The sequence below is a fragment of the Pangasianodon hypophthalmus genome, chromosome 8, assembly GCF_027358585.1.
Source record: "Pangasianodon hypophthalmus isolate fPanHyp1 chromosome 8, fPanHyp1.pri, whole genome shotgun sequence".
Classification (NCBI taxonomy): domain Eukaryota; kingdom Metazoa; phylum Chordata; class Actinopteri; order Siluriformes; family Pangasiidae; genus Pangasianodon; species Pangasianodon hypophthalmus.
In genome coordinates, this window is record NC_069717.1 from 20,805,052 (window position 1) to 20,832,720 (window position 27,669).

The 27,669-nt window shown below is 39.3% G+C and overlaps 2 protein-coding genes across 28 annotated transcripts in view; one reads left to right on the forward strand and one right to left on the reverse strand.

The window, feature by feature from the left end:
* cacna1db (calcium channel, voltage-dependent, L type, alpha 1D subunit, b) overlaps positions 1-20,131 on the reverse strand; it is a 118,593-nt gene extending 98,462 nt beyond the window's left edge. For 25 of the 27 annotated variants that reach the window (XM_026925296.3, XM_026925295.3, XM_026925293.3 and 22 more), the window contains exons 1-3: positions 19,856-20,131; positions 2,824-3,163; positions 2,207-2,312 (exon numbers count right to left, since the gene is read on the reverse strand). In XM_026925296.3, the coding sequence (XP_026781097.3) occupies positions 2,207-2,312; positions 2,824-3,163; positions 19,856-20,003 (594 nt within the window). In that variant the 5' untranslated portion in view covers positions 20,004-20,131. Of the gene's footprint in view, positions 1-2,206; positions 2,313-2,823; positions 3,164-12,181; positions 13,730-16,758; positions 16,897-19,855 lie in introns of those variants that run through there. The other 2 variants (XM_053236103.1, XM_053236102.1) reach the window with 2 other exon arrangements.
* dcp1a (decapping mRNA 1A) lies at positions 15,685-27,274 on the forward strand. Its single transcript, XM_026925298.3, has 10 exons — positions 15,685-16,226; positions 17,443-17,483; positions 17,629-17,756; positions 20,606-20,672; positions 21,233-21,362; positions 21,488-21,598; positions 23,518-23,964; positions 24,127-24,186; positions 25,260-25,466; positions 25,607-27,274. The coding sequence occupies exons 1-10, from the start codon at positions 15,990-15,992 to the stop codon at positions 25,685-25,687; spliced, it is 1,509 nt and encodes a 502-aa protein (XP_026781099.2). The 5' UTR covers positions 15,685-15,989; the 3' UTR covers positions 25,688-27,274.
* The last annotated feature ends 395 nt before the right edge of the window (positions 27,275-27,669 follow it).

A 27,669-nucleotide genomic window follows, 5' to 3' on the forward strand; every position in this document is an offset into this window, starting at 1 on the left:
AATTGGCGATATGAGGGGTCCAAGCACCCTTCGCACCACTCGCCCCCAGTGGCCAGTTACTGCTTCGTGCTTGGACCCCTAACAACTACAACAACAGAAGTAATAAAAGTACAGGAAATGCATCATTTTAATTACTCCATAGGTACAGGTGAGGAAAGGGGAAAGGTACCATAACCTCCCATAACCATATCAGTTGTATACACACAGATTCAAGCATGCACTGTCTCAGAGGCATGTATACACACAGACACGCATCCTTCTTCCATCACTAACACCACTGTGACAGCAGACATGTAGTCAGCGATGAGCTGCTGATGATGATCCATTCTGTCTGTGTGTGTGTGTGTGTGTGTGTGTGAGAGAGAAAGAGAGAGAGAGAGAGAGAGCTTCCACTGCATATACCGATTTTACTGTCCTGTGGTAATATGATAAAGAATATAAAGCTTCTCTGAAGACATTTGCTTGCATGCAAAATAACCACAATCATCTTACATGTGATATTTGTATTTGTAAATTTGTATTTCCGAGCATGACTACAGTTACTACAGTTAAGTCCTAAAATCTTCACCTCTCTGATAATATATCGTGTCTGAATTACAGTCAGGTCCATAAGTATTTGGACAGTGACACAATTTTTGTAATTTTGCCTCTGTACACGACCACAATGGCTTTGAAATGAAGCAATCAAGATGTGACTGAAGTAATTGGACACTTGACTGAGAATTCCTAAACGGTTAATGCAATATTTTTGTTAAAACCCTTGAATTAAAGCTGAAAGTCAAAAATATTGCATTAACCACTCGGAAATTATCAGTCAAGTGTCCAATTCCTTTTGAGCCTGTGAAAATGGAGGTACTACGTAAAAAAAAAAAAATGGCCGCAATTCCTAAACAGTTCATGCAATATTTTTTGTTAAACCCCTTGAATTAAAGCAGACAGTCTACACTTTGATCACATCTTTATTGCTTCTTTTCAAATCCGTTGTGGTGGTGTACAGAGACAAGATTATGAAAATTGTGGCACTGTCCAAATGCATATGGACCTGACTGAAAATCTAAATTTCAATGCTAATCTGTAAACATTGTAGTGAGTCACTTTTCCCTGGAACATAGCGTATTGTTTGTGGCTGTCCCATTTCCTCCATCTCTTATTCATACTCCTACTAGCTGTGGTGCTACCAGTCATTAGGAGGCTCCCCAAGCATGGGAATGATTCCATGAGTATTGTTTGTTTTGCTCATCAATGATGAAGATAAAGATATAGTGGATTTTTTTTAAATGAATGTCACAGTTGTATTGCTATAAAATCTAAATCTAAGCATATATGATCTAAAGCAGTGGACTATGAACCACAGTTCATGCACAAGATGCTAGCTTCAGGGAATAATCTTGTCTGAATACTGAAAATGAATCATAAAGACTGTCCTGTACTCATCCCAGACTCAATACACTCAGTACTGTTTGCCTTTACTCTTCTACACCTGCGTACTCGACTTATTTATAATCCCATTATCGGGTGTCACCCAGAAGAGGATGGGATCCATTTTGCGTCCGGTTCTTCTCAAGGTTTCATCCTCATGTCCTCATGTCCTCTCAGGGAGTTTTTCCTTGCCACTGTCACCTCTGGATTGCTCTTTATTGATGTAAATCTACTAAGTCTTATCTGAAAGCTGCTTTTAACAGTGACAACATCTACTGTCTTATCTGAAAGCTGCTTTTAACAGTGACAACATCTACTGCAGAGCAAAGTAAATTTAACTGAATAGAAGAAGTATGCTAGATTGTGACTGAGTTCTATGCATAGATTAACAGAATTTAGCAGAAACCTAATCAACAGCACAAACACTGGCCTTTGTGTTAAGTGTTCCTTGCTTTACATCATTATTTGGATTGTGTTTTAGGTGCAAACAAGCATTGTATTCTGTGAATACAGGTTATTAAATGGCCAGACCAAAGAAACATGATAGCACAAGTTGTACAGCTCTAGGAACAACACTGAGTAACCAATCACAGCCAAACACAAAGCACAAAGCGCCAATGATAAGAGATCTGAGTAAATACAGGCAAAGGATCATTGTGGAACACCTGTAGGTTTTGTGCCGCTCACAAGCCGAATGGCAACAAATTGGTTTATAATGATAGGGAATCTCTGCAAAGTGAAAGAAAGGCGGTGATCTGTCAGAGAGAGCAGGAGCCGCAGTACTCACCAGGTCATGATTGGTTGAATTGGAATCGTCTTCAGGGAAGGGGATGTAAACAGCTAAGGCCACGCAGTTGGCAAAAATAGACAGCAATATAAAGATATCAAAGGGTCTGGAAAATGCATGGTTAAGGAATATAAACTCAGTTACAGTTATCAATGTAATATTTTGCTCTGAACTATAAAACAGGCAAGAATGTAGATATTCAAATACTTGAAACTGTTTTGGGATAAAATGATATTCAGTGTTATTTAATTCCACAGATCACTAGTAGTAATCTCTAGTTTATTATCTAGTCCAATTAATACACATTTAATATCCTTTGTTCATTATAAAATCCTGTGGAAAAATGCCCTTGCAAAACAGACGTCTTTAAAGGAACACATATCACCCAAAAATGGTATGCTAACCATGCTATGCTAACAACGCTATGCTAACAATACAGTGCTACAGTGTAAGATGGCTTGGTAAAATCTTTCTACAAGTTTTAGTTTGAGCATTCTGTTTTTATAATTCACTGCCTTCCTTTCCTGACTGCAACTTTTGGGTGAAGTATTTCGTTAGTTCGTTAGAATGAGGTCATTTTGGAGTCTGGTCCCAGAGGAGAGCCGATGGAAGGATACTTCCACTCCACCAGGCTGATGCAGGCCCTGCGTATCGGGTTGTTGAGGGTGAGGCAGAAGAGTGCCCGCGGAGGCCTGCTATTGGTGGCGCTACCCTGCTTCTTGCTCTTGGCATACTGCTGCCTCTTCCTTTGCGACAGAGAGCCTACTGGAGCGCTGTCCGATGTACTTATGGTCTGGGTGCCATCGGCCTTGGCGTTTCTCGCCGCAGTGATCGCAGCTTGCCAGGACAGAGCGCCAGACTGGGGGAGTGACTGTCTGGAGAGGGAGGGGCTGTCTGACCAAAGGGGAGGAGCGTCGCCAGAGGAAGGGGCCCGTGTGCTGATAGCATAGCTTGCCCCTGAGAATTAGAAAAAAACACATAAGGTCAAGAGTTTGGAAAAATCAGATGGACATTATACACCCTGAGAGATACTGAGTAATGACCCAAACTATTATAAATGACATATTTTGTTCCGGCTTGATGAAATTTATTCTCGTATTTGTATAATTTGTATAATGGCTGCCAGTATTATGGCACCGCTTACAAACTTGTAATCCCTTTGGTAATATTGTATATAAAGTATTCAGGCAACATGCTTAACTGAAACAAAGAGAAAGAGAGACAGAAAGAATCAATATACTGTCATGTGAAAAAGCAGAGCTGTAACTGGCAGAGCACTTTCCAGGTCACTCGATCTGCCACTTGCTGCCCTGCTGTCAAAAGAACTACGCTGTAAGCAAGTAGCACATTATACAGACCAGCATTAATGCTTAATAACTGCATTTTGTCATTTTTACCTCCCAATGCAGTCATTGCCAATGTCAAGACAATTCTCATCCACCAGCTGGGAGGGTGAAGGCTACCACGTGCTCCCTCGGAGACACGTGCAGCTACTGCATCTTTTCAAACCGCTGCTCTTGCAACATCACAGGCAGCCTAACTACGCTCTTCCATATACATGAGCTCGCAAACTGGCTAGTGTTGTTCTGATTGACGGGAGAGAGAGACAGAGGAATGCCATACTTCCCACCCAGACAGCAGGACCAGTTATGTTCTCCTGGACTCCGGCCCGCAGATGGCTGTAGCATCGTTAGGATTTGCGATCCTCCCGATCCCCTGACAACAGGGCAAACACTTACACTGAGCCGTAACTGCCATTCGAGTACGGATATGTCGACACACATGCAGTTCCTCTGCTTTATTTGTGCAGAATATCACACACCCACTCAGGTACACTTCATGATGTAAATCAAATCTAGAAACACTTTATATGAAATGTACTTGGCACGCTACAAGACTATCACAAGACTATTAATATCAGCTCGAAAGAAGTGTTTGGATAAAGTGAATCTCCTTGACAACGCCTCGCAAACAGCAGCCTCTATGCTCTAACTGCAAGGATGCTCCACATAGAAATGATATGAAAATGCTGATTTTAAATTAACCCATGGTTCCAGTCAGAAGCAGTTTAGCGGCATAAAGACACCTGTTTATTCCAGTGAGGCAATATTATCTGGAATAGGTACGTGGCAATAATCACAATATTGCCACCATGGACACTTCCAATCGTTGTCGTTACCTCTACACCGCATTCTCAACAAATACATCATGGTTGTGTTCGTATGTCGGCAAAAGTTGTTTTACAAAACCACTAGACCGACAGCATGTACTACTTGTATTACTTGCTGGTTAGACTGTGCACAATATATTGCCTCCAAAACTATTAGTACCCTCACTGACACCCCTAACAAATATTTTAAATAAAGGCAAACATATTGTCATTCTTGGAATACTTATGTTACTTTTTCATTTGCTCTCCGTCTCCAGGAACTCTGCTGTTGCCTTTAAGCATGTCCTGTTTCCGTGGTGTATAAATATGTGGTTGCACACATAAAATAAATATCTTAATAAGATTTCTTTGTCATCCATTACCATAGGGAAAAAAACCCCCAAAAAAACACACATTTTTCAACACTGACCTGCAAAAATTACGTAATAATACATAAGCAGTTAAAAATCACATTAAGGACAATTAGTGCCTTAACAAAAAGTCTTCACATGGCTGAAATAGTAGGAAATGGGAACTTTGCCAGGCATTGGACCCATGAGTACACTGTCTCTGCACACACATCTGGTGGATGGTGGAGGAGGGAGAAAAGAGCTCAGATATTACAGTTATAGAAGCGCACAGTTTAGCGGATTGTGGCTGTTTCAAGTTTCAAAGTTGACGGTTTCAAAAAAAATGCTACTCTTATAACAACACGCTGTTTGGAAAGATTGTAAGAAAGAAGCCCTGCTTAAGAACATCTCATAAAATCTGGTGACTGGATTTTACCAAGCATCGTTAGTACTACAATTGGCATTATGTGTTGCGGTCAGAGGTGACCATAACAAACTGTTTTGTTCATGCACATCATCAGCATGTTTGGCTACAAAAGAAGACTGCATACAAGGAAAAGCAGCTGATAGCCAGTGTAAAGTATAGTGCTGGACTACTGACGCGTTGAGACTGCTTTGTGGCTGGTGGTTCAAGGGTTCTTGGTTGCGTCATGAATTGTGCTAAGTACTATTATATTTCAGCCTGAAATCCGGTTGCCTCTGCCAGGAGGTTCAGATCTGACCATAGAGTCGATACAGAACCGGATGACGAACCAAACGTATTTCTGGCTCAACCCAGAAATGATTCGAGAACAACACAATATCAATGTTTTGCAACGATCATCTCAGTCTCCAGACTGCAAACCTATGAATATAAAAGAGCTTCAAAGGATCTGCATGGAGGAGTGGACCGATATCTTCCAACAAGTGTTTCCAACCTTGTTAAACATTACAGGAAGAGACTTAGTGCTGTTATTCTCTCAAAGGAAGGCATCACAAAATATTAATTGAAAGGGATCATATTAATTGAATGCTGATATTTTGATTTTTTTGTTTTGTTAAAAAAAAAAAAAACATACTGCACTACTTAAATAACATTTTTAGACCTGGAATAGGAAAAAAATATGTTTAAATGAAATTATACAATATATGTAGATGTACATTACTGTGCAACAGTTTTTTATTTTTTAAGTACAAACTTTGTTATAGATTTTTATTTTATGACTTCTACATTATTGATTCAGTACAAAAACATTTTGATTTCCAAACGTTAGTTTTCCAGCACAAAAATGTTACTGAAAAATGTTTGTATGTCAGTAAAGAAAGCAGCAGATTACATAAGAGACACTTTTCAGACAAAAAAACATAATGAAGGCTGCTGGGTTTCGCTGCAAAAATAAGAAGCAAGTGTGACAAAGTCTCCAGAAGAACTGTGGCTAGTTCTGCAAGATGCTCAGTAACACTTACAGCTCATTTCCTTATAAAACTGCACACACTGTACCTGAGACTACTATTCTTTTTAAAAAGCGAAGGATCGTCACACCAAATATTGACTTTATTTCATTTATTACTGTTTACTGCTCTTTATAGTATTTTTTTAATGTAGAAACATTTAGTTTCATTATTTTTGAAGAAATCTTTGCTCTACAGCATTTCTTTGCACGTGCCTAAGACTTTTGCACAGTACTGTGTGTGTGTGAGCGTGCTTGTTGGATATATTTTATGTTTTATATGTAACTTTTTGCTTATTTGCATATAGGGTGCCAATATTTCTCAAGGGCATGGTATTCAGTGACTTGTAATACAATACTGTGATAATATCATAAAATATGATTACACACGTAATCATATGATTCTGTATGATTACAATAGTCAGTTATAATGTGGTGAAAATGGTAGATGTGTACTGTAGAGCAGGATTTGGAAGCGACCGTGCGTTTGATTCACACCGCAAGCATTCCATGTGCACTTCCGGCACGACAGCACGCTTTATTTGTGTTAAGAAAACTAACACCCAAATACACAACCTTGTCAATGAAATGTCAATGGATGAGGACAGGCGAAGTTGGGCAGCTGTGATTACAACACAGCTCAATAAAAAACGTGGCATGAGACAGTGGGACACTAAACAAACAGCCTATTAGTCTTTATTTTTTTTTAAATCCATAAGTATTGTGAGTAATGTACAATCATTTTGTGAAATTGCACGATCATGACATCTTTGTAGATTTTGACTTTAAATTAAATCAGCAGCGTGAAAAGGTGTGAGTGTGTGATTTTTATACTAAACTTAAGCAAGCGTCTGATAAATGATACAGGCGAAGCGTAAAACAAGGTCGGCGTGACGTACGCGCCTCTGACGCAGCTGGTGTGGACTGAAACGCTTGTTAAAATGGAAGCGTAACTGCCGCATGTGACATCTGGTGTAAACTGGCTTTACGATAGATTTCAGAAGCATCAAACCGTGAGAGCGTAATTAAGAGGTCTATGAAGTCTCATTCATCTAGGCCATTAAAATGTGTAGCAGTAAATCAAAGTGAACATCAATGAAGTTCTCTCATATTCACAAGCTATGTGAAGGTAGACTCCCAATTCCAACATGGTTGATGAAATGTATACAATTTTTTTTTTATAGCTGTAATATTTAACATGTAATAGCACTGAATCTGGAGAAGTCAATAAAAATTACACTACTCATTCAGAAATCCTGTGCTACAGATAGTAGTCTAGAACCTAAATCTAGAACCTTTATGTGTTTTCTGGTTTGTTTATTTGGAGAAAGAGTCAAATGTTCAACATATAACCCCTTCAGGAAGGTAATAACCCCAGAGAAAGAGCGGAAACAACAGAAATAAGCCTTGCTAAGTGGGTAAGTTCTGTAGAACTTTACTTGCCTTACTCACACACAGTACCTCTTTCCATTTTCCAATAGTCTCGAGGTGCGTTCAACGTTAGGGCTGGATGATATATGATTACAGTGTTGATATTGTGATGAATCACAGCATAAAATCCTGTAATGCTGCTTTCTGGGATGTAATGGGTATCATCAGTATACCATTGAATACTTCTAGTAACAAGCAGATTGGACATCAAAATCCTATTTTTGTACAGAATGGTTAGTTTTGCCTTCTCTGCTTTATATAGACATTGACCAAAAGTATTATTAAATTCTTCCATCCATTTTCTGTACCGCTTATCCTACACAGGGTCATGGGGAGGGGGGGGGGGCCTGGGGCCTATCCCATGGGGCTCGGTGCACAAGGTGGAGGACACGCTGGACGGGGTGCCAGCCCATTGCAAGGCACAATCACACCCACACCCACACATACACACACTATGGACAATTTAGACACGCCAATCAGCCAACAACGCATGTTTCTGGACTAGGGGAGGAAACCGGAGTACCTAGAGGAAGCCCCTGGGACACGGGGAGAGCATGCGGGCTCCGTGCACACAGGCGGGAATCGAACCCCCAACCCCGGAGGTGTGAGGCAGGTGTGCTCCCCATATTAAACTCATCATATTCATAGTTTTAAATGTAACACTGCTATTTTACAGACACAATTACATAGTGATATATATCACAAAATGCAATGCAGTGCAGATACAGAGCATAGGCTAGGCCTGATATAATTAATGTCTTGCCCAGATCTTGCTCAGAGACACCGATGTCCCACCTGTCAGTTATCGTGTTTCCTGTTATCACTGATAAAACCGTCAAATGGTGTATCGACACATTCCTAATGCTACGGTGCGTTTCGAGGCGCTCTGATTTCATTTGTCTGCTAACCTTAAACCATCTTTTTAGCACAATCCGAAGCGGTAGAGACACCGTGCATGTGGTATTCGAGTAAACACACCAGGTTGGATATTGTATATCGGAGAAACGCGTGAAAATAATGAAGGAAGAGCCGGGGATAGAGAGAGAGATAGAGAGATAGAGAGAGCGAGCGAGCGCGCGCGAGCATCCCTGCCAAGCGGCGAGTGTAGAAGTGCCAGGAGGCGCGCGCCGCTTCTCTTTTTACCTTCAGTCGGTTCCTCAGGCTCGTCCATGCCTTCCTCCGCATTGAAAGTCCGTTTAATGAGCCGGTTTCACCGCAGGAACCAGGAGACACGCGTTCAAATCGCTATTCACGCCGTTAGAAAGTGCCTCCAGTCCTCGCGTAGTTCCCTGAGCGCCATGGAGCGCTTGCGGCAACATCCGGGTGCTGTGCTCCTCACACCGCGGCTTTCCTCTCATCCACACCAGCTTATATCCGGTTCCCGCGAGTCACAAACTGCTCTGAAAAGGCATTTCTGTGCACTTCAGTACCACTACACCATCCCCAGCTGTGTGTTCAGAGAGGAGCAACAGTTTCTTGATGGATGTGTGAAGTAGACGACAGCGCCCCGCTTTCCACACTCTTCAGTCAATTTGAAGTCCCATTACATCGAAGTTTTACGGCACCGCGGACTCGTCTCCTGATTAATCTGCTACATTCAGGCATATTCAGCTATTACAAATGAGCGTTTCTGAAGACACTATTCCTACATGGATCCTCCAAACATTACAAGTCTTCTTCAGTCAATCATCTCACCTAGATTCTATAGACTTGTACCTTAAAACTGCTTCTGTAATCATTATGACTATGATGCTGATGAACACTGAACACTATGGAGGCCCTAAGGGGACAAAAATATGAGATGGGAGGAAAATTTATATTTCAATGCTTTTGCGTTCCCCCAAGAAACTTTGTGTTCGCTCGCAAAACTTTTGCGTTCCCCTGAGAAACTTTGCGTTCTCTCGCAATTTTTTGCATTCCCTTGCAAAGATTTTTGCGTTCTCTTGCAACCTCATATCTGTGAGAGAACGCATATATCTGTGCGAGAGAACGCATATATCTGTGCTAGAGAACGCATATATCTGTGTGAGAGAACGCATATATCTGTGCGAGAGAACGCATATATCTGTGCTAGAGAACGCATATATCTGTGTGAGAGAACGCATATATCTGTGCGAGAGAACGCATATATCTGTGCTAGAGAACGCATATATCTGTGTGAGAGAACGCATATATCTGTGCGAGAGAACGCATATATCTGTGCGAGAGAGCGCATATATCTGTGCGAGAGAGCGCATATATCTGTGCGAGAGAACGCATATATCTGCGAGAGAACGCATATATCTGTGCGAGAGAACGCATATATCTTTACGAGAGAACGCATATATCTGTGCGAGAGAACGTATATATCTGTGCGAGAGAACGTATATATCTGTGTGAGAGAACGCATATATCTGCGAGAGAACGCATATATCTGTGCGAGAGAACGCATATATCTGTGCGAGAGAACGCATATATCTGTGAGAGAGCGCATATATCTTTACGAGAGAACGCATATATCTGTGAGAGAGCGCATATATCTTTGCGAGAGAACGCATATATCTTTACGAGAGAACGCATATATCTGTGCGAGAGAACGCATATATCTGTGCGAGAGAGCGCATATATCTGTGCGAGAGCGCATATATCTTTACGAGAGAACGCATATATCTGTGAGAGAGCGCATATATCTTTGTGAGAGAACGCATATATCTTTACGAGAGAACGCATATATCTGTGCGAGAGAACGCATATATCTTTGTGAGAGAACGCATATATCTTTACGAGAGAACGCATATATCTGTGCGAGAGAACGCATATATCTTTACGAGAGAACGCATATATCTGTGCGAGAGAACGCATATATCTTTACGAGAGAACGCATATATCTTTACGAGAGAACGCATATATCTGTGTGAGAGAACGCATATATCTTTACGAGAGAACGCATATATCTGTGCGAGAGAACGCATATATCTTTACGAGAGAACGCATATATCTTTACGAGAGAACGCATATATCTGTGTGAGAGAACGCATATATCTGTGCGAGACAACGCACATATCTGTGGAAGAGAACGCATATATCTTTGTGAGCAAATGCAAAGTTTCTCAGACGAACACAAAAGTTTCAAGCGAATGCAAAAGCATTGAAATATATCTCATATTTTTTCCCATCACCATGTCCCCTTAGGGGCTCCAAAGAACACTCATTCAACACACTTTAGTAGCCTACTCCCTGAGAAACTTTTGCGTTCTCACAATTTTTTTGCGTTTTCTCTTGTGAGAGAATATATATCTTAGCAAGAGAATGTAAACGTAAGAATGTAAAAGCAAGAGAATGAGAACATAAATATCTTTGTGAGTGAAGGCAAAAGCATTGAAATATAAATTTTCCTCCCATCTCATATTTTTTCCATCACCATGTCCCCTTAGGGGCTCCAAAGAACACCCTTTCAACACACTTTCTTAGCCTACTCTTTTATTTTATAGTAGTTACTTGTAGAACCGTAATGATTTATACTGTGACACTGTCAGGTGGCACGCAGAAGGAGGATGTGTCACTTAGAGTCTCTCAAGCGTTCTTCCTCATGTCCTCTCAGGGAGTTTTTCCTTGCCACCCTCACCTCTGGCTTGTTCATTAGGGATCTAAATCTACATCAACACTGGGATTTCCGTAAATCTGCTTTGTGACAATGTTTACTGTTAAAAAGCGCTATATAATATAACTCAATTCAATTCTAACCTTATAGCCTTGAGTGACTGCACGGCTTGAGTGAATGCACGGCTTGAGTGAATGCACGGCTTCAGCCTTGAGTGAATACACGGCTTTTAGTAAGTTTGTGAAAATAAGCAACAGGTAGGTTTTAGATTTGCAGCTAAAGGCTATTGCACAAAACAGCACCTAAAAGCTTAATACTAATAAAATAGAAGTTGCCTGAGTTTACTTTAGAGCTTCTTGAAGTAGGTCTGATAACCTCTCAGATACAGATACTCAGACTTCTGACTTCTGTCCGTAAAAGAATTAAGACTACATTCAGTGATGAACAGTTTGCTGGGGTTCCCAACAACAGGTGGGATAATAATTACATTCTTAGCAAATTTGAGCTGAAATGTTTATTATTTTATACACTACAATAAAAATATCAATAAACACTACAATAAAAATATCAGTTTAATCATAACTTATTAAATTCCTAGTGTATTACTGAGTTTAAATTAATCTTAAATATAAAAAGGGTTCACCTAAGATACATCATCTTGTGGATTTGAACTATAAATAAATAATATTTTAAAAATATGCACCAAAGGTTATATATAGTGCATAAATCACTGCATGATAGAAGTCATGTTTTATTTTGTACATAAGCAGGCCTTTCCAAATCTTTTAAATAATTTAATGCTGTATGCTTAATTTCAATGTCTATGACAATGTCATATTATTATTATTATTGTTGTTGTTATTATTATTATTTCTGTATTCTCTGGAGAGGATAGCTTAAAAGATTTACTTTAATTTAGATTTAATTTAGAAGAATATATTTAACTGAGCAAACTTTGCTCGAGAAAAACAATGTAGCCAGACAGGGTTTTAATGTTAAACAAGTCAACATAAAGTCCAAGCCAAACACTCTTACCTCTGCGCCCTGGTCTCCAAGATATAAACGCCATTCACCTGGTGCTCATATGGAACCAAAGGACGACATTAGTTTGCCACATTCCGTAAAGCAAGCAGGAGGAACAGCCCATGTGGAAATTTTAGCCTACATGCATGAATCACCTGCTCTAACAGGCAGGCGAACAGTTAACACAGTGATAATCCGCCAATATTAATCCTGCTAATGTTACCACGGGGTGGCAGTGACCTATTTCTGCCCTCACTGACAAAAAACAGGCTTCTCCTTTCTAAATAATCTCATTGATGCACTGTTTATCACGATTATTGTTTGATTACTGTTGAGCTCATATTATAAAATGACCATTAATAGGCTATACGACAGGCTTACACACATGAATAATTTAGGACTGTGTGGTAATCCTGCAATCTTTTCAGAGGCCTAGCATACAAAAATCTGTTTCATAATTTCCCTGCCAAGAAGCCGATGTATCTCTGCAGACCGCAGATCTCCAAATGGGAGGGTCTTGAACTGTAAGTAGACACAGGCGTCCAAGTAGGAGGGTAAGTAGGGTCATTAAAGAGACAGTGGATTAAAAACTCAGACTTGCAAATACAAATAAGTGGAATTGCATTTATGAAAATACTCCCCATATTACTGCCTCCTCTTATTTTCAGGGGTGAGGGTTGTTTGTTTTCCATCTGGAGCTCTTTTGCCTCTGGCTCGGCCAATTTTTCATGTAATTTTGACAGGTATTGACCCTCAGGCCTACTCTCTACAAACCGTGACATTTCATCCAACTTGGCAGAGAGAGATCTGGACTGAGTACTCAAGTTTCTCTGCAAAATAGAAAATACCCTGCTGGAGCTGGAGCTCATTAATAACATAACTTATACAACATAAGCATAAGTATTATCTACTTTTCTAAATATATTTAAATGTACTTGAGATTTTACTTTCGTAATTTGAAATCTCGTTTCATAAATTTACTTAAAAAAAACAAAGAAAGAAAAGTCACTGGAGATGTTAGGGTTAAGTTATAGCCTATTAAAAGCTACTGTCTTTACTGCAATTAGACAGTTCTCCATATTTAATCTGTTTTACACTGACATCTTGTGGTGAGTGTCTTAGCTTACAAATGCTAATGCCATAATGTACAGGCCACATCACGGAACAGTCTCAAGATAAATAAAAATCAGTTCTCCTTTCTCTCCAAGGTTTTAATGTGTTCTTTATTAATTTTATAGATATTTTTAATGATGTGCCCCATATTTTGAATTGCTTTTGGCACTTTCCATCTGCATGAGTGGTCACTTGCAGCACAAAAAGAGGAGGCTATGACTTCAGAGCAAACAAGAAACAAGAATGTATTTGAAGTAGGGGTGTAAAGATACACTCCGGTCACGATTTGATTAAATTTACAATGCTGATTTCACGATTTCGATTTGATTCAATTCTAAGATTATTTTGAACAAAATGTAAATGAAGAAAAATTATGACTGAAAAGAGTTTTATTTCTGAATTATAAGTAATGCAAAACAATGTGCATTTTCCTCTGTATAAAACCAAATAAATCAAAAATTGCTATAAACAGAGGTTTAATATTGTAAACAGCCTTTACTACAGGTTCACCAAATCTTAAAAATAAATAAATAAATTTATATATTCTCCCAAAATTTTGATCGAAAAAAAAAAACCAAAGTGTCTGACCTTGGGACCTTGGGAAAATGATCGACTGACACATAATGAGCTCCATAACAGAAATAGAGCTCCAAAGTTGGTTAAGATGGCCGATTTCCTTGGCGTCTGGTGTTGTTTGAAAGCTAATAAAGAGTTCTTTTTAACTGTTATTACATGGTAGTGTATGTGTACAACATATAATGCATGTTGTTCATTGAAATCTGGACTTTCAGACTTCACAAGTGTTGATCTCGCAGGCTCTATGTCATGTATACATATATGGAGTAGCTGGGTACTTACAGCCCAATCTGAGAATAAAACAAAGGTTATATTTTTAATTGCTTTAATTGTTTACGTCAATTCTAAACAGTTCCATTTTGAAATATGGTTTGAAATGTTCTGCCCCTCAAAGCTATTTCACATTTGGAAAATCCCTTGTACCAGTTAAAGGATTTATTACGTTAAAGGGAGGGTTGTTTTTTTTTTGGATGACTCTTTGGAGGCCTGAGGGGTCAAGTCAACACTAGGAAGACTAAATTGCCCAGAATATAAGTCCTATTTTACCCAGCAGAAAGTAAATTGTACAGCCGCTCATAAATATAAAGAGCAATTTCTGGTTTTTATGTAACCATAGGTGTATTCCCGCCTCGCTCCTAGTGTTCCTGGGATAGGCTCTGGATCCACTATAACCCTGACAAGGATAACATGCTTACTGAAGATGAATTAATTCATTCCTCCATCTGTACATGATATCTGACTAAGTTTATTACTTCATTCTGCTAGTATAAACTAATAGCGATCTCAACAACCTAAATTAGTAAACCACACTAGATTAACAAGTAAGACTGCAGGATATTGAAAAAAATGTGATATGCAATAACTTGTTAAATAATGAATATGCAGTACGATATTGCTATAAGTGTGTAAAATCCATATTATATCTATCCTATATTTAAAAACTGAAAATGACATAACCAACATACATGTTTCATGTTGTTTTGAGGTAAAGAAAGCATTCTCTGCTATCTGCATAGCCCTAAAACTTTGACGTTTTGTGACTATTTGATGTATTAAGATCATTCAGTTATCGCAAGCCCTTACAACATTTGTGATATTTCGATAATTTCAATATATTGTGCAGCCCTATTAACAAGTCAGTTAGATAGCATGCTAGCTAGGCAGGCAATATAAATAATTTCCATCATTATATCCTCTTCCCCTTGTACTGCAAGTGGCCGCTCGCATAACGTAGGTGTTAAATACCTTCAAGTCATGGGGGCAAGTCGAAAAGAGTAGTATTATTAAGTATTTTATAAGCGTTAATCGTGTTTCCCAGTACTAAAAAGAGAACAGAATACCTGTTTCGAAACTCAGCTAAACAGACATCTAAAGGTAGATATTGAATTCTATGAATAAATGCTTAAAATAAATGACTGTGTAACAGAAGTGTAAAATGTGGGACAGTTTAAAAAGTCTTACCAAAGCTGTTCTTGTGTAGTTACTGCTTAATTCACAAATTACTATGACAACATGTTCCTACAAACCCATGTTTTACATACACATGTTCTTAGAACAACTGTTCTTAGACTTCTATTATAAACTAGTGTTTGAGTAATCAGGTTTTTCATTCTTTTCTCAGTAGAGAGTAACATGTAAAAAGTCTTGTAACTGCACAACACTGCTTTTTTCTTTAAACACCAGACTCAGTGGTTTGGGCCACCAAGGGGTCATCTCATAAACACCACTCATGTGTAATAGACATTTAATGCATAGGTTGAATTATATCAATAAATTGAAAAACATTGGAGAATTTCTTTAACTTGACTCAATCGTTTGGACCGCCAAGGGGTCATCTCATAAACACCACTCATGTGTAATGGACATGTAATGCAAATTGCTGGATTATAGCAATAAACTGAAAAACACTGGAGAATTTCTTTAACTTGACTCAATTCTCTGGGCCTCCAATGGGTCATCTAACAAAAACCACTCAAGATAATGAAGTATTAGAACAGTAAGACATTCCCAAAATGGAAAAGTGTTTGTTAGAAACTGAAACGCATCCTTAAATCTGCTGTGTTACGATTCTTTTTTTTTTTTTTTTAGGTGAAATACGCCTGAGCTGTTGACCAGCTGATGAACGCTGCGAATGCGGAACCATCTCTTGCGTGCCTTGGTACAACCCGGAGAGAAACATGAATTGGTGGTGTCCTCGGAATTTCTTCCGTGCTGCCGTATGCTAGCGTTCAAGATGGAGTCCGTCAACAAAGCTGGACATCTGATGAGTCTAGCGGCTCTGCAGCAGTATGACCCTTATATTAACAAGCTGCTCGATGTTACCGGGCAGGTAGCGCTGTATAAATTCAACTCAAAAGCAAACGAATGGGTAAGAAATCATTTCTATTCCGCGGCAGGCGCTGATTTTGTAATGCTCACAGTAACGGCGTTAGCTAACATTAGCCAAGTACGGGCTAGCTAAAAGGCTACATGGCTGTATGCCTTGTTCCCATATCCGTGCCTATAGCTAAGTGAAGCACGCATAGTTAGAAATAATGACTCATACTCCCTATGTAGGGCACTTCATTTCGAAAGGTGCGCCATTTCGGATGTAACCGTGTTTACTGCTAGATTCGCGTGAGCTAATAGCGAGACAGCGGGGTGAGTTCAAGTTTACAAAACGTCTCAGCGCTGTCAAGACCGTTATAATAGAGCATCCATGACCGTGTTAGCTAAACTCATCTTCCTCAAATCCATCTCAATACGCAGATAAAAAGTTTATTATTGTTGGCTGTCTTGCTCATAAAATAACAGGGAAAAAAATCAGTTTTGAACCAAAAAGCGTACTTGAGTATCCGTCTGTCTCAGTGAAAGTAAGAAACAGTTCACCAAACATGAAATTTCCACAATTTTCCTCTTACCCCAGATGTAGTCGATCAGCCACGACATCATGTGTGCTGTATGGAGTTTACTCCTTTAGTTCGGTACCGGAGCTACGATGCTAACGGAGCCGCAAAAAAAAAAAAAAAAAAAAAAAAAAAAGTTTATAGGCTCCATTTTTAGCATCGTGTCCACTGCATTCCCGCATCCTCACACACTCCCATCAAACCTCGCCGAGATTTAAAGAAAAAAAAAATCACTCTTAGACTTCCTAATAGTTTCTCCTAACACTGTACAGCGCCATGTTAGCTATAAAAACACCCAAAAGTTAGTAACAAAGCTAAAAAGTCTAGTAGCAGCCATCTTGCAGCCGGAATTACTTTCTTCTCCAGGACTTAATTTGGTATCCCTCCACGCCTTGGATGGAGGTGTGGCCCAAAGTTCTTTTTCTTTTTTTCTTTCTTTTCCTTTTTTTCTTTTATTTCTTAACTGAGTCATGTTTGAGGAGTTTTACAGTCGAGCATGAAGTGTAAAAGGACACAAAACACAATAAGTTTGAAGGAATAATTATGTTAGAAGTGTTTTGCGGATGCTAATATAGTTCCCATGATGATTGTTGTTGTTGTTATTGTTGTTTATTCATTTCTATGAATACATTCAGCTGTTTTATGTAACTGTGTATGTATATACCAGTTATAAAGAGTACTGTATTTTTTTTTTTACAGGAAAAAACTGATATTGAAGGCACCTTATTTGTGTATGCCAGGTAAATATTATCAGTATTTATTCTCATGCTATAGAATAACATGACTACCTTTCACTCACCTGACTATTCCCTTTAAAGTAGTGGAAATAGGTTTTCTTAGTATATAATGCACTTGTTTATGAGCGTAATCCTGTTATTTTTGCAGGTCAGCATCACCACATCACGGTTTCACTATCATGAACCGTCTAAGCACGGAGAACCTGGTGGAGCCGATTAACAAAGATCTGGAGTTTCAGCTTCAGGATCCTTTCCTCTTGTACCGGAACGCCAGCTGTAAGTCTTATTAAAATATCCACATGGAGATTTAGAGCCCACTTATAATTCCTGCTTCAGCATGTGCTGCCAGATTTCCATATAACAGCAATTGTCTAACTAAGCAGCTTTTCTTCTCAGCAGGATGCAGTTAAGATGTATTGAGCCATCACTAATAACAGGGTGATGTTGTGACAGCGGTGCCGTTTGTCTACTGTAACAGTGAAAAAACTTCATTTTGAGTTATTTTAAAAATCAGTTCTCAACATTGGCTCTAAGACGACATGTGTTTAAACATTTAAAAAAAAAAAAACAACAATATGTTTATCCATCTGAGAACCAGTCTCATTTTATACAAGGTTTGCATTTATGCAATAGCTGCATTTACTCATAATTTTAAGCATAGAATTACCAAATGCACAAAATGTTGTTAAGTGCACCCATGTGAATGGCATATGGACATTCAAACGAACTCTGAAATGATACTTTTCATGAATAAATAAAGGTCGCAAGGTTTCAGCTTTTTACTGACCTTGTCAGTAAATATTGCTATCATTTGAAATAAAGAACAAAATAACTTTTCCTTAGTTTGATTTCCATCTCAGGTCTAAACAGGAAGAGCATGCGCTCTTCTCCGTTTTTCCGCACCACACTGCAAAGAGCTTTTAGGAACTAGATATTAAATTACATTTGCTTTTGTTACGTCGTGGTGAACATGATTGATGACTGATGAATGTTATGTAATAGGAAGACATGATATTTAACAGGGTGTAGACTGATAGTAATTTATCATTAAAATTCATACAGTGTGCCAGACAGAACGGTGCAATAACATGCAGCACGATGGAAACGTGATCTTAATCTTTTGCAAAAATAGATTTATCATCAGCGCTGGGATTTTTAATTTCTCTACCAAATACAGGTGAAAAAAAGAAACCTTTTGGATCCCGCTTCAGTTTCGCCAAAAGAAGAGATTAATTTAAAATTTCCCAGATTGTAGGATATGCACCAATTTCCAGAATTTCTCCTAGATATAAACTTCTTGCTTCTGAGGCATTTAGTTTTCTCCTCAAATAATCATTCTTTTCGGATAGTCCTGTTTTGTTTTTTGTTTGTTTTTTTTCCTCCATAAGCTGTGCTTTCATTACAAATTGTTTCTATATTATCATGCAGCTAACTACCTGAAATCTCAATCCATGAGCTGAAAAGAATACATTTGGCATTGATTTTGTTATCTCGAGTTGTAGCGTAGAGAACTGTTTGTATATTTTTGGTGGAATTTGTGTTTAGAGCCCAGAAGGTTGTGAATTTGAATCCCATGTGTGGCATGTCTCCATTGCCACCATTAACCCTCAGCTTTATGCTCTGCCTCATTCAGAGGTTGCTTTTGATTAAAGCACACGTTTCATTCATTAATAAAAAATACACTAAGTATGGCGTAACGAGGTCTATTAGTAGCTGCTGTCCTGCTGTACTAGCACCACAACATCTTGGGTAGAATATAGGAATAAAATCTAAAACTAAATTCTCAGCTATGCCACACTTTCTGTGAACATCAGATTGGGTTCTTGTCAGTGCAACCATGTACTATGAGAAGGAGACATCTTTGTGACTGAAAGTAAAAGGAATTTATTCTTCATCTTGGAATGCTTAACATTAAAGCAGGTCCTTAGGAATGGGAGTCACTGCCGCTGTCTGTATACACACACTTTAGATCATGTCACAGGCCCAGTGCTATTCGTTTTCCAGGAATAACATGAAATGTTCAGGTCAATCATGAAAGCTTCCAGACCTTAGGAAGACGGATGGTGGTTTACACTCTTATTTGTGTTTTTGCTTTTTAAGCTAGTTATAGCTATGAGAGTGATATTATTAAATATATATACGAATGATGTTTATCTAAACATGTACATAAAAACTTACTCTACAACCATACTCTACAGAAGCACAGAAAAAAAACTGGCACTTTAAATTGTGTAAAGTTTCATAATTTTTTGCCACTAGATGTAGAAACAGTACTAATGATCCGTATATAGCGTTTGGTATGGGTTTATGACCGTTGGTTCCCACATTTGAAGATTATTCTACCAATTTTAAGAAGTGAGACACAAAAGCTTTACCTCTGTTGGTACCGTTTAAACATCGTCCGAGCGTCTTCTGAAAGACAATCTTCCCCTTGCGCCGGAGGTCATGAAGCTCGTGATTGGGGTTCGAGGCCAAACCAAGCAGAAGCATCCTCTCACGGTTGTCACCTTTGGCGAGCTCCATTCTTCCTCCAGTGCAACATGTCCTTCAAAATGTTCTAAACTTCCTTGTGAGCTCCGGTTTTATCAGCTGAGCTCTTGGCGTGACCTGTCGCTCTGCGCGCTCTGATCAAGCTCGGAGCTAAATCAGGAATTACAGACTAGTTAAAAAAAAAAAAAAAAAAGAGTTTGAACAGAGGTCTGGAGAGCGGCACAACATTTAGCCGTGTCTCTCCTAGCTGTACAAAGCTCTGGAGGGAGAACGAAGATGGAGGAGAAGGGGCTGAGAGAACGAGATAAAGTCCCCAAGGCTTCCACAGAGAGCGTGTTAGGATTGTGTGCTCTGTCTGAGCAGCACGTGTAAGGAGAATATGCCGGAGCTGTCAGTGTGAAAGAAGGCAGAACAGAATTCCTCTCTTATCTGACTAGATCAGAGCGGAAATAGGAAGGGGTTACTTTTGGAAGGGTTATCAGTGTGTAAGACTAAGCTTGAGTATACATGAACACACACACTGTCGATAAAGCAATGTAATACAAATTAAGGGATATGAGAAGATCTAGATGCTATGTAGACAGATTTGTAATTGAATCTGGGTTTTTTTTGTTTGTTTTTCTTTTCCTTTTCAGTGGGAATCTACAGTATCTGGTTCTACGACAAGGCCGACTGTCAGCGCATAGCACAGCTGATGGTACAGTAAGTGTCAAATGTTCATGAGCTGCAGAATATTTTATGAAGTGCATAAAAATAGAACTTTTAATTGATCGAGCACAACGTGCACTGCAGTGTGACGAGTGCTGGGTAAAAGCAACTGCCGATCGCACACTGAGGAACCCTCGTGGGAGCCTAGCAACAAGCTGAGCTTGTTACCATGGGTGCTTGTTACCATAGTGACCAGGTTAGCTCAGATGTACCATCTGGGTGTAAGGAGGTGCTTCTTCTGCAATCAAATACATTGAGAGATATAGAGATTTGAAACCTCACTGAGTATAAATGCTAGTTTTGCATAATAGTAATCTTATATAAGGTTCTTGGATAATCATAAAACTGTATTTTTATTTTTTTTTTATCTAGCTTTTCTTTTATAGCCCTGCATTTGTCCGTGTCTTATCAGATGAAAGTGTTTATCAATACACCGCTGCCATCTAATGGACAAAATGTGCAATTAACTCCAAAAACAAAAATAACAAAATATGTCAACAGTGTTGTGCGGTTTCACTTTCAGATTTTGTTCTTTGTGTTTGCGTGTATTTTAGAATAGTGAAGCAGGAGACACTGAGGGCTCAGCAGGCCTCTCCAGATCGAGGCCGAACGAATGGTTGTGTTGAGACGAGACCAATGGATATCCTGGAGCTGCTGAGCAAAGCCAAAGAGGAGTACCACAGGGTAAGGCTGCAAATCACTCGTCTGATATTCTCTTTGATTTTGAACAGATAGATTCGCTAATGCCTCTGTCGGTGTCTCTGTCTCTCTCTGTGTGTCTCTGTTTTTCTGTCTGTGTGTCTGTATAGAGTCAGTCTAATGATACCGAGTCGCAGGTAAACACAGACGTCACTCCAGCTCCAGACCCAGTTAAAGTAGAGAGCATGAAGCCCACGGTTATTGCTGCTCAGCAGGAGAAGGTACTGCTGCAATCACACACTCACTGTTTTTTTACATTTTTAACTTTTTTGACAACCAGTTAAATACAATTGAAATAATGTCATTTTTACTGATTGCAAAACGATTACATAATTACGTACACAAAATAATGGTATAATGAACAAATCGAGTAATTAGGTACGATTTAGTCCTTACAGTAATATTAAAGAGCCCATGAAAACAATATTTGTGTGTTTAGAGCTTCTTATGAGCTTTTTGGGAATGTAGACAGAAATAAGCCACTATACATCAAAAATATGTTTTGTTGATATTCTTATTTAAATTTAAATTAAAATTTTTCACAGTGAAAAGATTTTGATGCGTCGTCTGCACTCGCATAATCTGAGTCCAATCAAGTGTTCACTAGAACTTCTATGTCCTACCCCATAAACAAAGTTGCTGTGTGTGTGTGTGAGTGTGTGTGTTTGTGTTCACATTCTACCTCAAAAATCTTGGCTTAAACATGTACGACTTCACTCATCCTCATGACCTCATCCTGTTTCAAAAGGAAATATATCAACATCAAATCATACAACATCACCTAAGCCATTTCATGAGCACTTTAATAACTATTATTTTTATTTACTACAACGTTTTTGACCTCATCTCTGCCCACCGTATCTGTATTTTTTGTGATAAGTATGTTGATGTTTCCCTGTACTGCAAAAGAAGCAAATCTTTTCAGTTTAAACTTTTTAAGTTGTTGAATGTTAGAAATAACATTTATACATTGCTTTTATAAATTCTTTAGTCAACAGTATTTGTACGCTAAGCTCCAAGTCTATATAATCAGACATCATTTTGGGAAGGATGAATTTGTGTTTGTGGTAGCACTATGTTAGAACTTTGTGGACTACATAACACACATAACTGGGTGCACACAAAAGCATTAGGAAATCATAACTGCATTTTACTGTTTTGAGTAAGTTTCACTGTTAAGAGTGCAACAGTTGTAGTTTTGTCTGCATTACCTACAGTTTTACACGTGTACACCAAAAAATTAATACAGATACAAGTCAAGAGCTTCCGTTAATGTTCACATCAAACATCAGAATGGGGAAAAATGTGATCTCAGTGACTTTGACTCTGACGTGGCTGTTGGTGCCAGACAGGCTGGTTTGAGTATTTCAGAAACTGCTGATCTCCTGGGCTTTTCAAACACAACAGTCTGTAGAGTTTACACAGAATGGTGCAACAACGAAAAACATCCAGTGAGCAGCAGTTGTGTGTTCGGGAACACCTTGTTGATGAGAGAGGTCAGAGGAGAATGACCCGCTGACAGTAACGCTGTTGTAACTCATATAGCCACTCTTTACAACCGTGGTGAGCAGAAAAGCATCTCAGAATGCACACCATGCCAAACTTTCAGTTAGATGGGCTATAACAGCCACATCAGGTTCCACTCCTGTCAGTCAAGAACACGGATCTGAGGCTACAGTGCGCGCAGGTTCTCCGAAACTGGACAGTTGAAGACTGGAAAAAGACAAGGCGATGCTTTTCCAATCTTCCACTGTCCAATTTCAGTTTGGAGTATATTTTAACAATTTTTTGGTGCAGTTTAACACCTGTGCTTAGACTTGCATTATAAGTGAGTTTTGTGGAAGTGGGTTCTTAGTGTTTTGGGGTTTTTTTTTATCAGCAACAAAGACATTTTAAAATTGTTGGCTGTGGTGATCACACCTGTGCTACAGGATGGAGTGAAGGACTGCTGATGTATTCCTTTAATCTCCTTGCTTAATCATTCGCTTTGTCGTTATGAAGTCATTTTGAAAATGACCAAAGCTAGCTAGGATACATTAATGAGTTTGCACATGTCCAACAAACAGAGCGTAGATTTCACTCACTTTTAACCACCTTAGCATTTTCATTTGATCTGTGATCCTTTTGTTTGTTTCCATAGCAAACACACGGTGTGGTGAAGCAGATCACAGTGGAGGAGTTGTTCGGCAGCTCTTTACCCAAAAACCCAACCCCTCCAGCCGAATCGATTTCTGGCGAGAGTTTCCTGCGTGGAATGAGCTACGGCCCTCCTCCCGTACCCCTGGAGCCCATCCTCACGCAGTGTCTGTCAGCCAATCCCCTGCTCCCTCAGCACTCCATCTCTCCTGGGCTAATGGCTCCAAGCGGGGCCGAGAACGTTCCAGCACTTGGCGGGCATCGTGGGCAGACTGGGCCTCAGGCTGCGCCTCAGTATATAAATCCACTCAAAAATGATGGCCACGGGATCCCCAAGCCGACAGCAGTGCCAGGCTTCATGCCCAGCACGTTGGTCACGCCACAAAGTTTCCGAGAACCTACTCCCAAAGCACCAGCAGTTTTCACCAGCAAACCCGCAGCATCTGCACAAGTAAGGACTGACGGAATAGATTTGGCCTGTATTTCTTTGATTGATAGTGTAGTAGTAACACTCTTGTCCTGTATCTCTGACTGCTTTTCTTTGTGTCTCTTGCTCACTCCATTTGTCTCATTTTCACACTGTCCGTCTTTCTCTTCTCTCCATATGATGAAGACTAAAGAAGCTGGTACTTTTGCACAGCCACAAGCCCCGAATCTTGTCAAACCTATTCCAGTGAGTATACGCACTAAAACACTGTAAGACACTTTAGCGTTGCTGCATTTAGAATGCCAACATATGCAAAACAGTCAACTTCTTGTGAATATGCATTATTGGAATATATCTGTTTTTTTGTCAACATGTTTTCTTTTGTTTCTCACTGACATGTATTTGACTTTTTTTGTTGTTTTATTGAAGAGCTGGTGTAGGATATTATATGATGTGTGAATTCAAGTCAAAGTCATCATTGGGTTGTAATAGTTGGAAAAATAAAGGTAATATAGTTGTAATGTAGTTACCTGGAGGAATATGGAAATAAAGGATACATATGAAATGCATATTTTGTACATTTTTAAATTGTTTGTTAATTTTTCATTGTATTATTTGATGTCCCATGACACAGTACATTCACCGGCCATTTTAATAGGAAGACCTGTAACCTAAAATCATGCAGATACAGCTCAAGAGTTTCAGTTAATGTTCACATCGAACATCAGAATGGTAGAGAAATCTGATCTCAATGACTTTGACTGTAGCATGGTTGTTGGTGCCCGATGGGCTGGTTTGAGTATTTCAGAAACTGCTGATCACCTGGGATTTTCAAACACAAGGTTTCATGCATAGGTTTACACAGAAAACGTTCACTGAACAGCAGTTGTGAACTCCTTGTTGATCAGAGAGGTCAGAAGAAAATGGCCAGACTGGTTTGAGGTGACATAGGGTTGGAGTTGGACACTGCTATTACATACATCTTTCAATATAATTAGTAATATGTTGGTTATTTTTTGCTCAGAATGTAAGAATTGCTATACTGCTTACAGCACATGACATTTATTGTGTGCGATCTATTGTCTTGTCAGTGTTGTAGCGTGCACCTTTTCACCTGGAGGGATCCCCAACACAGAGTGATGACAAATTCTTATTGTTTTGTAAAAAAAAAATCAAAGCGAAACCTTACAACTGACTGCATTTAGTTTTTACACACTATTGGGGTCTTGCAGATCTCAAACATGTATTGGTGGCTGAGAATTTGGGACTGAAAGTGTGCACTGTGCATGTGCTTTAATGACTTGCTTGTCTTGTTTCAGACCAAGGCGGGGCTAGTTGTGCCAGGGGCGGAGCCGTCATTGCTACTTTCCCCCAGTGTGTTCCAGCAGTCCACTACAAAAGCACCAGAGCTGCCGAGAAATCCTGCTCCTCCGCCATCACCCCCTGCCTCTCTGGGGGCTGGAGAGCTTCCCTCAACAGTGTACAGCAAGGCACAGCTACAAGACGTTCTGATACATTTGATAAAGGTACACACTCAAATAGAGTATTAATATTTTTTATTTTTTTTTTTTTAAGTTTAGGTTTGTGTATACTGGTCATTTTTTTTGCTACACCGGGTGAATTTAATTTCTTAAATTTGGATTTGTTTCTGCTTTGTCTCTTTAAGAACGATGCCCACTTCCTCAGCACAATCCACGAAGCATACATGCAGAGCCTCACCAAAGACCTCAGCAATGTCAAACTATAGCCACTGACCCCAAACTCCCAGACTGAGTGCTCTTTCTGTCAGCCCAGGGGGCTGTATTAGGACAAAACCACCACATACTGGTGCACTGGTTCTCTCACTGTATCTTAGACACGGAGGGATGAATCCAAAGGCACACATCACTCCTTTCTTTCAGCGCTTCTCTGCAAGAACGCAAGCTTCAGGATGACTACATAGCCATGGTTGCCCCACATCTGAGCCCCGGCTATTCTAAATCATGAGGGGGAACACTTACTTCTTTTGTCTAATCGTTGTCCGTCTCATCCTGTCTGGTCCCTCATTGCCCTGTCTGTTATTCCATCTCTAGCTAATAGTTATGGCTAAGCTTATGAAAGCAGGTGCAATACTGGCATTTTTTTTTAACAGTCATGTTTAGGGATGCATTGATACCGTTTTTTGTTTTTCAGATTGAGAACATATGTTTTTTGTCAATAACAATACTGATGTTAAAATGAGAAACCTACTTGGTATCAATCAGTGACGTTGTGGAACTTTTTATTTAGCTCTATTTATATTGGTTGCTGCCGCAATGAACTCCTCATGCTCAGTTTTATGTTTGAGATGTTATGGTGTTAAAACAATATCTTTAATAGAACGCATCAGCAGCAGACCAGAGCAGTATCAGCGAGCGTATTGAAATGCACCTTGCTGTGAATTGCACCTTGACTCACAAGCAAAGTACAGACCCTAAGCACAAGGTGCTCAGTGCTCGCACAGTTGAAATGCTTTCTGATGCGAGGCAGTTCCTCTACATGTTCCCTTCACTAGTCCACCTCAATAACTGTGTGCGTCCAATTCACAGCACACTGCACTCATTTTTAATGCTCGCTGACATTGCTCTGCTCACTCGCGTAAGACATTTTATCAGGATACTTGTATTGTAGGAAGTTGCTGTAGTAGCTCTTCTTGATATTTTCACAGAGCACTGATGTATGTCCACATCGCTTTCATTTTGTGCCATCTGTTCATTAGCGTGACAATATACACTAGGCTTACATCACACAGTATGACGTGGTATCGGATGTTGGTATTGGAGCGTGTTTACAAGTAAATGAGGATGTTATCAGACCCATACCCAATACCAGTATCGTATCGCTGCCTCCCGACTAACCATGGCTCTTTCTTATAACTAAAATAATGCCCCACGATTAAGTTTTGAACAGGTACCAGAGGGAAGACCTGCACTTTTTCTTGAAGTAATATTTGGACCCAGGTCTTGAAGTGACATGTGGTAACCTTGATGGATTACACTAGTGCTCATGATGCATTTTAAACTGCAGTAGTGTTACTGCAATAAGCTTTATTTGCACTGGACAATAGGAGTACAACTGCTTATTATATATTGATAAATTAGTTTGAGTATAAATAAGGTGTTATGAGTTATGAAGTACCTTTTGAGTTCTTGGATATGTTGGGCATCTTTCATATTTCAGTCGCCAAATTTACTCTGCAAGTTTAGGATGAGTGTGAGGTTTTGCCGATTTGTGATTTGGGATAGCTTGCTTAATAAGCACAAGAACAAGACTGTCAAGATGAGCAGGTCATTTAAATAAAGTGGATTTGCATAAACTTCAAGGACTTGCATTGAGTTGTTGGTTTATAAGATACCAGACAGGTGTACCTAATAAATGTTCAATTTTGTGTGCATCCTTTTAAAGGTTAGTCAAATGCCAAATAAATAAATAAGCAAATCTGCAGTAGCATATGATGAGTCTGGTTTAAAACCTTCTCTATGATATTGATTAATTCCTCCACTATGTGGCGCTTTTTGGTTGGTTTTTTGTTTGGTGGGTTTTTTTTTTTGTTTTGTTTTGGGGTTTGTTTTGGGGTTTGTTTTGGAGTTTGTTTTGGGGGGGGGGGGGTGGGCTTGGCTTTGGTAATTCTGTCTTTTTTGTGTTTAGACACATACAGCCTGTGAGAATTTAAGTAACGTCTTTTTAATGCAAATATTTTTATCTGTATAA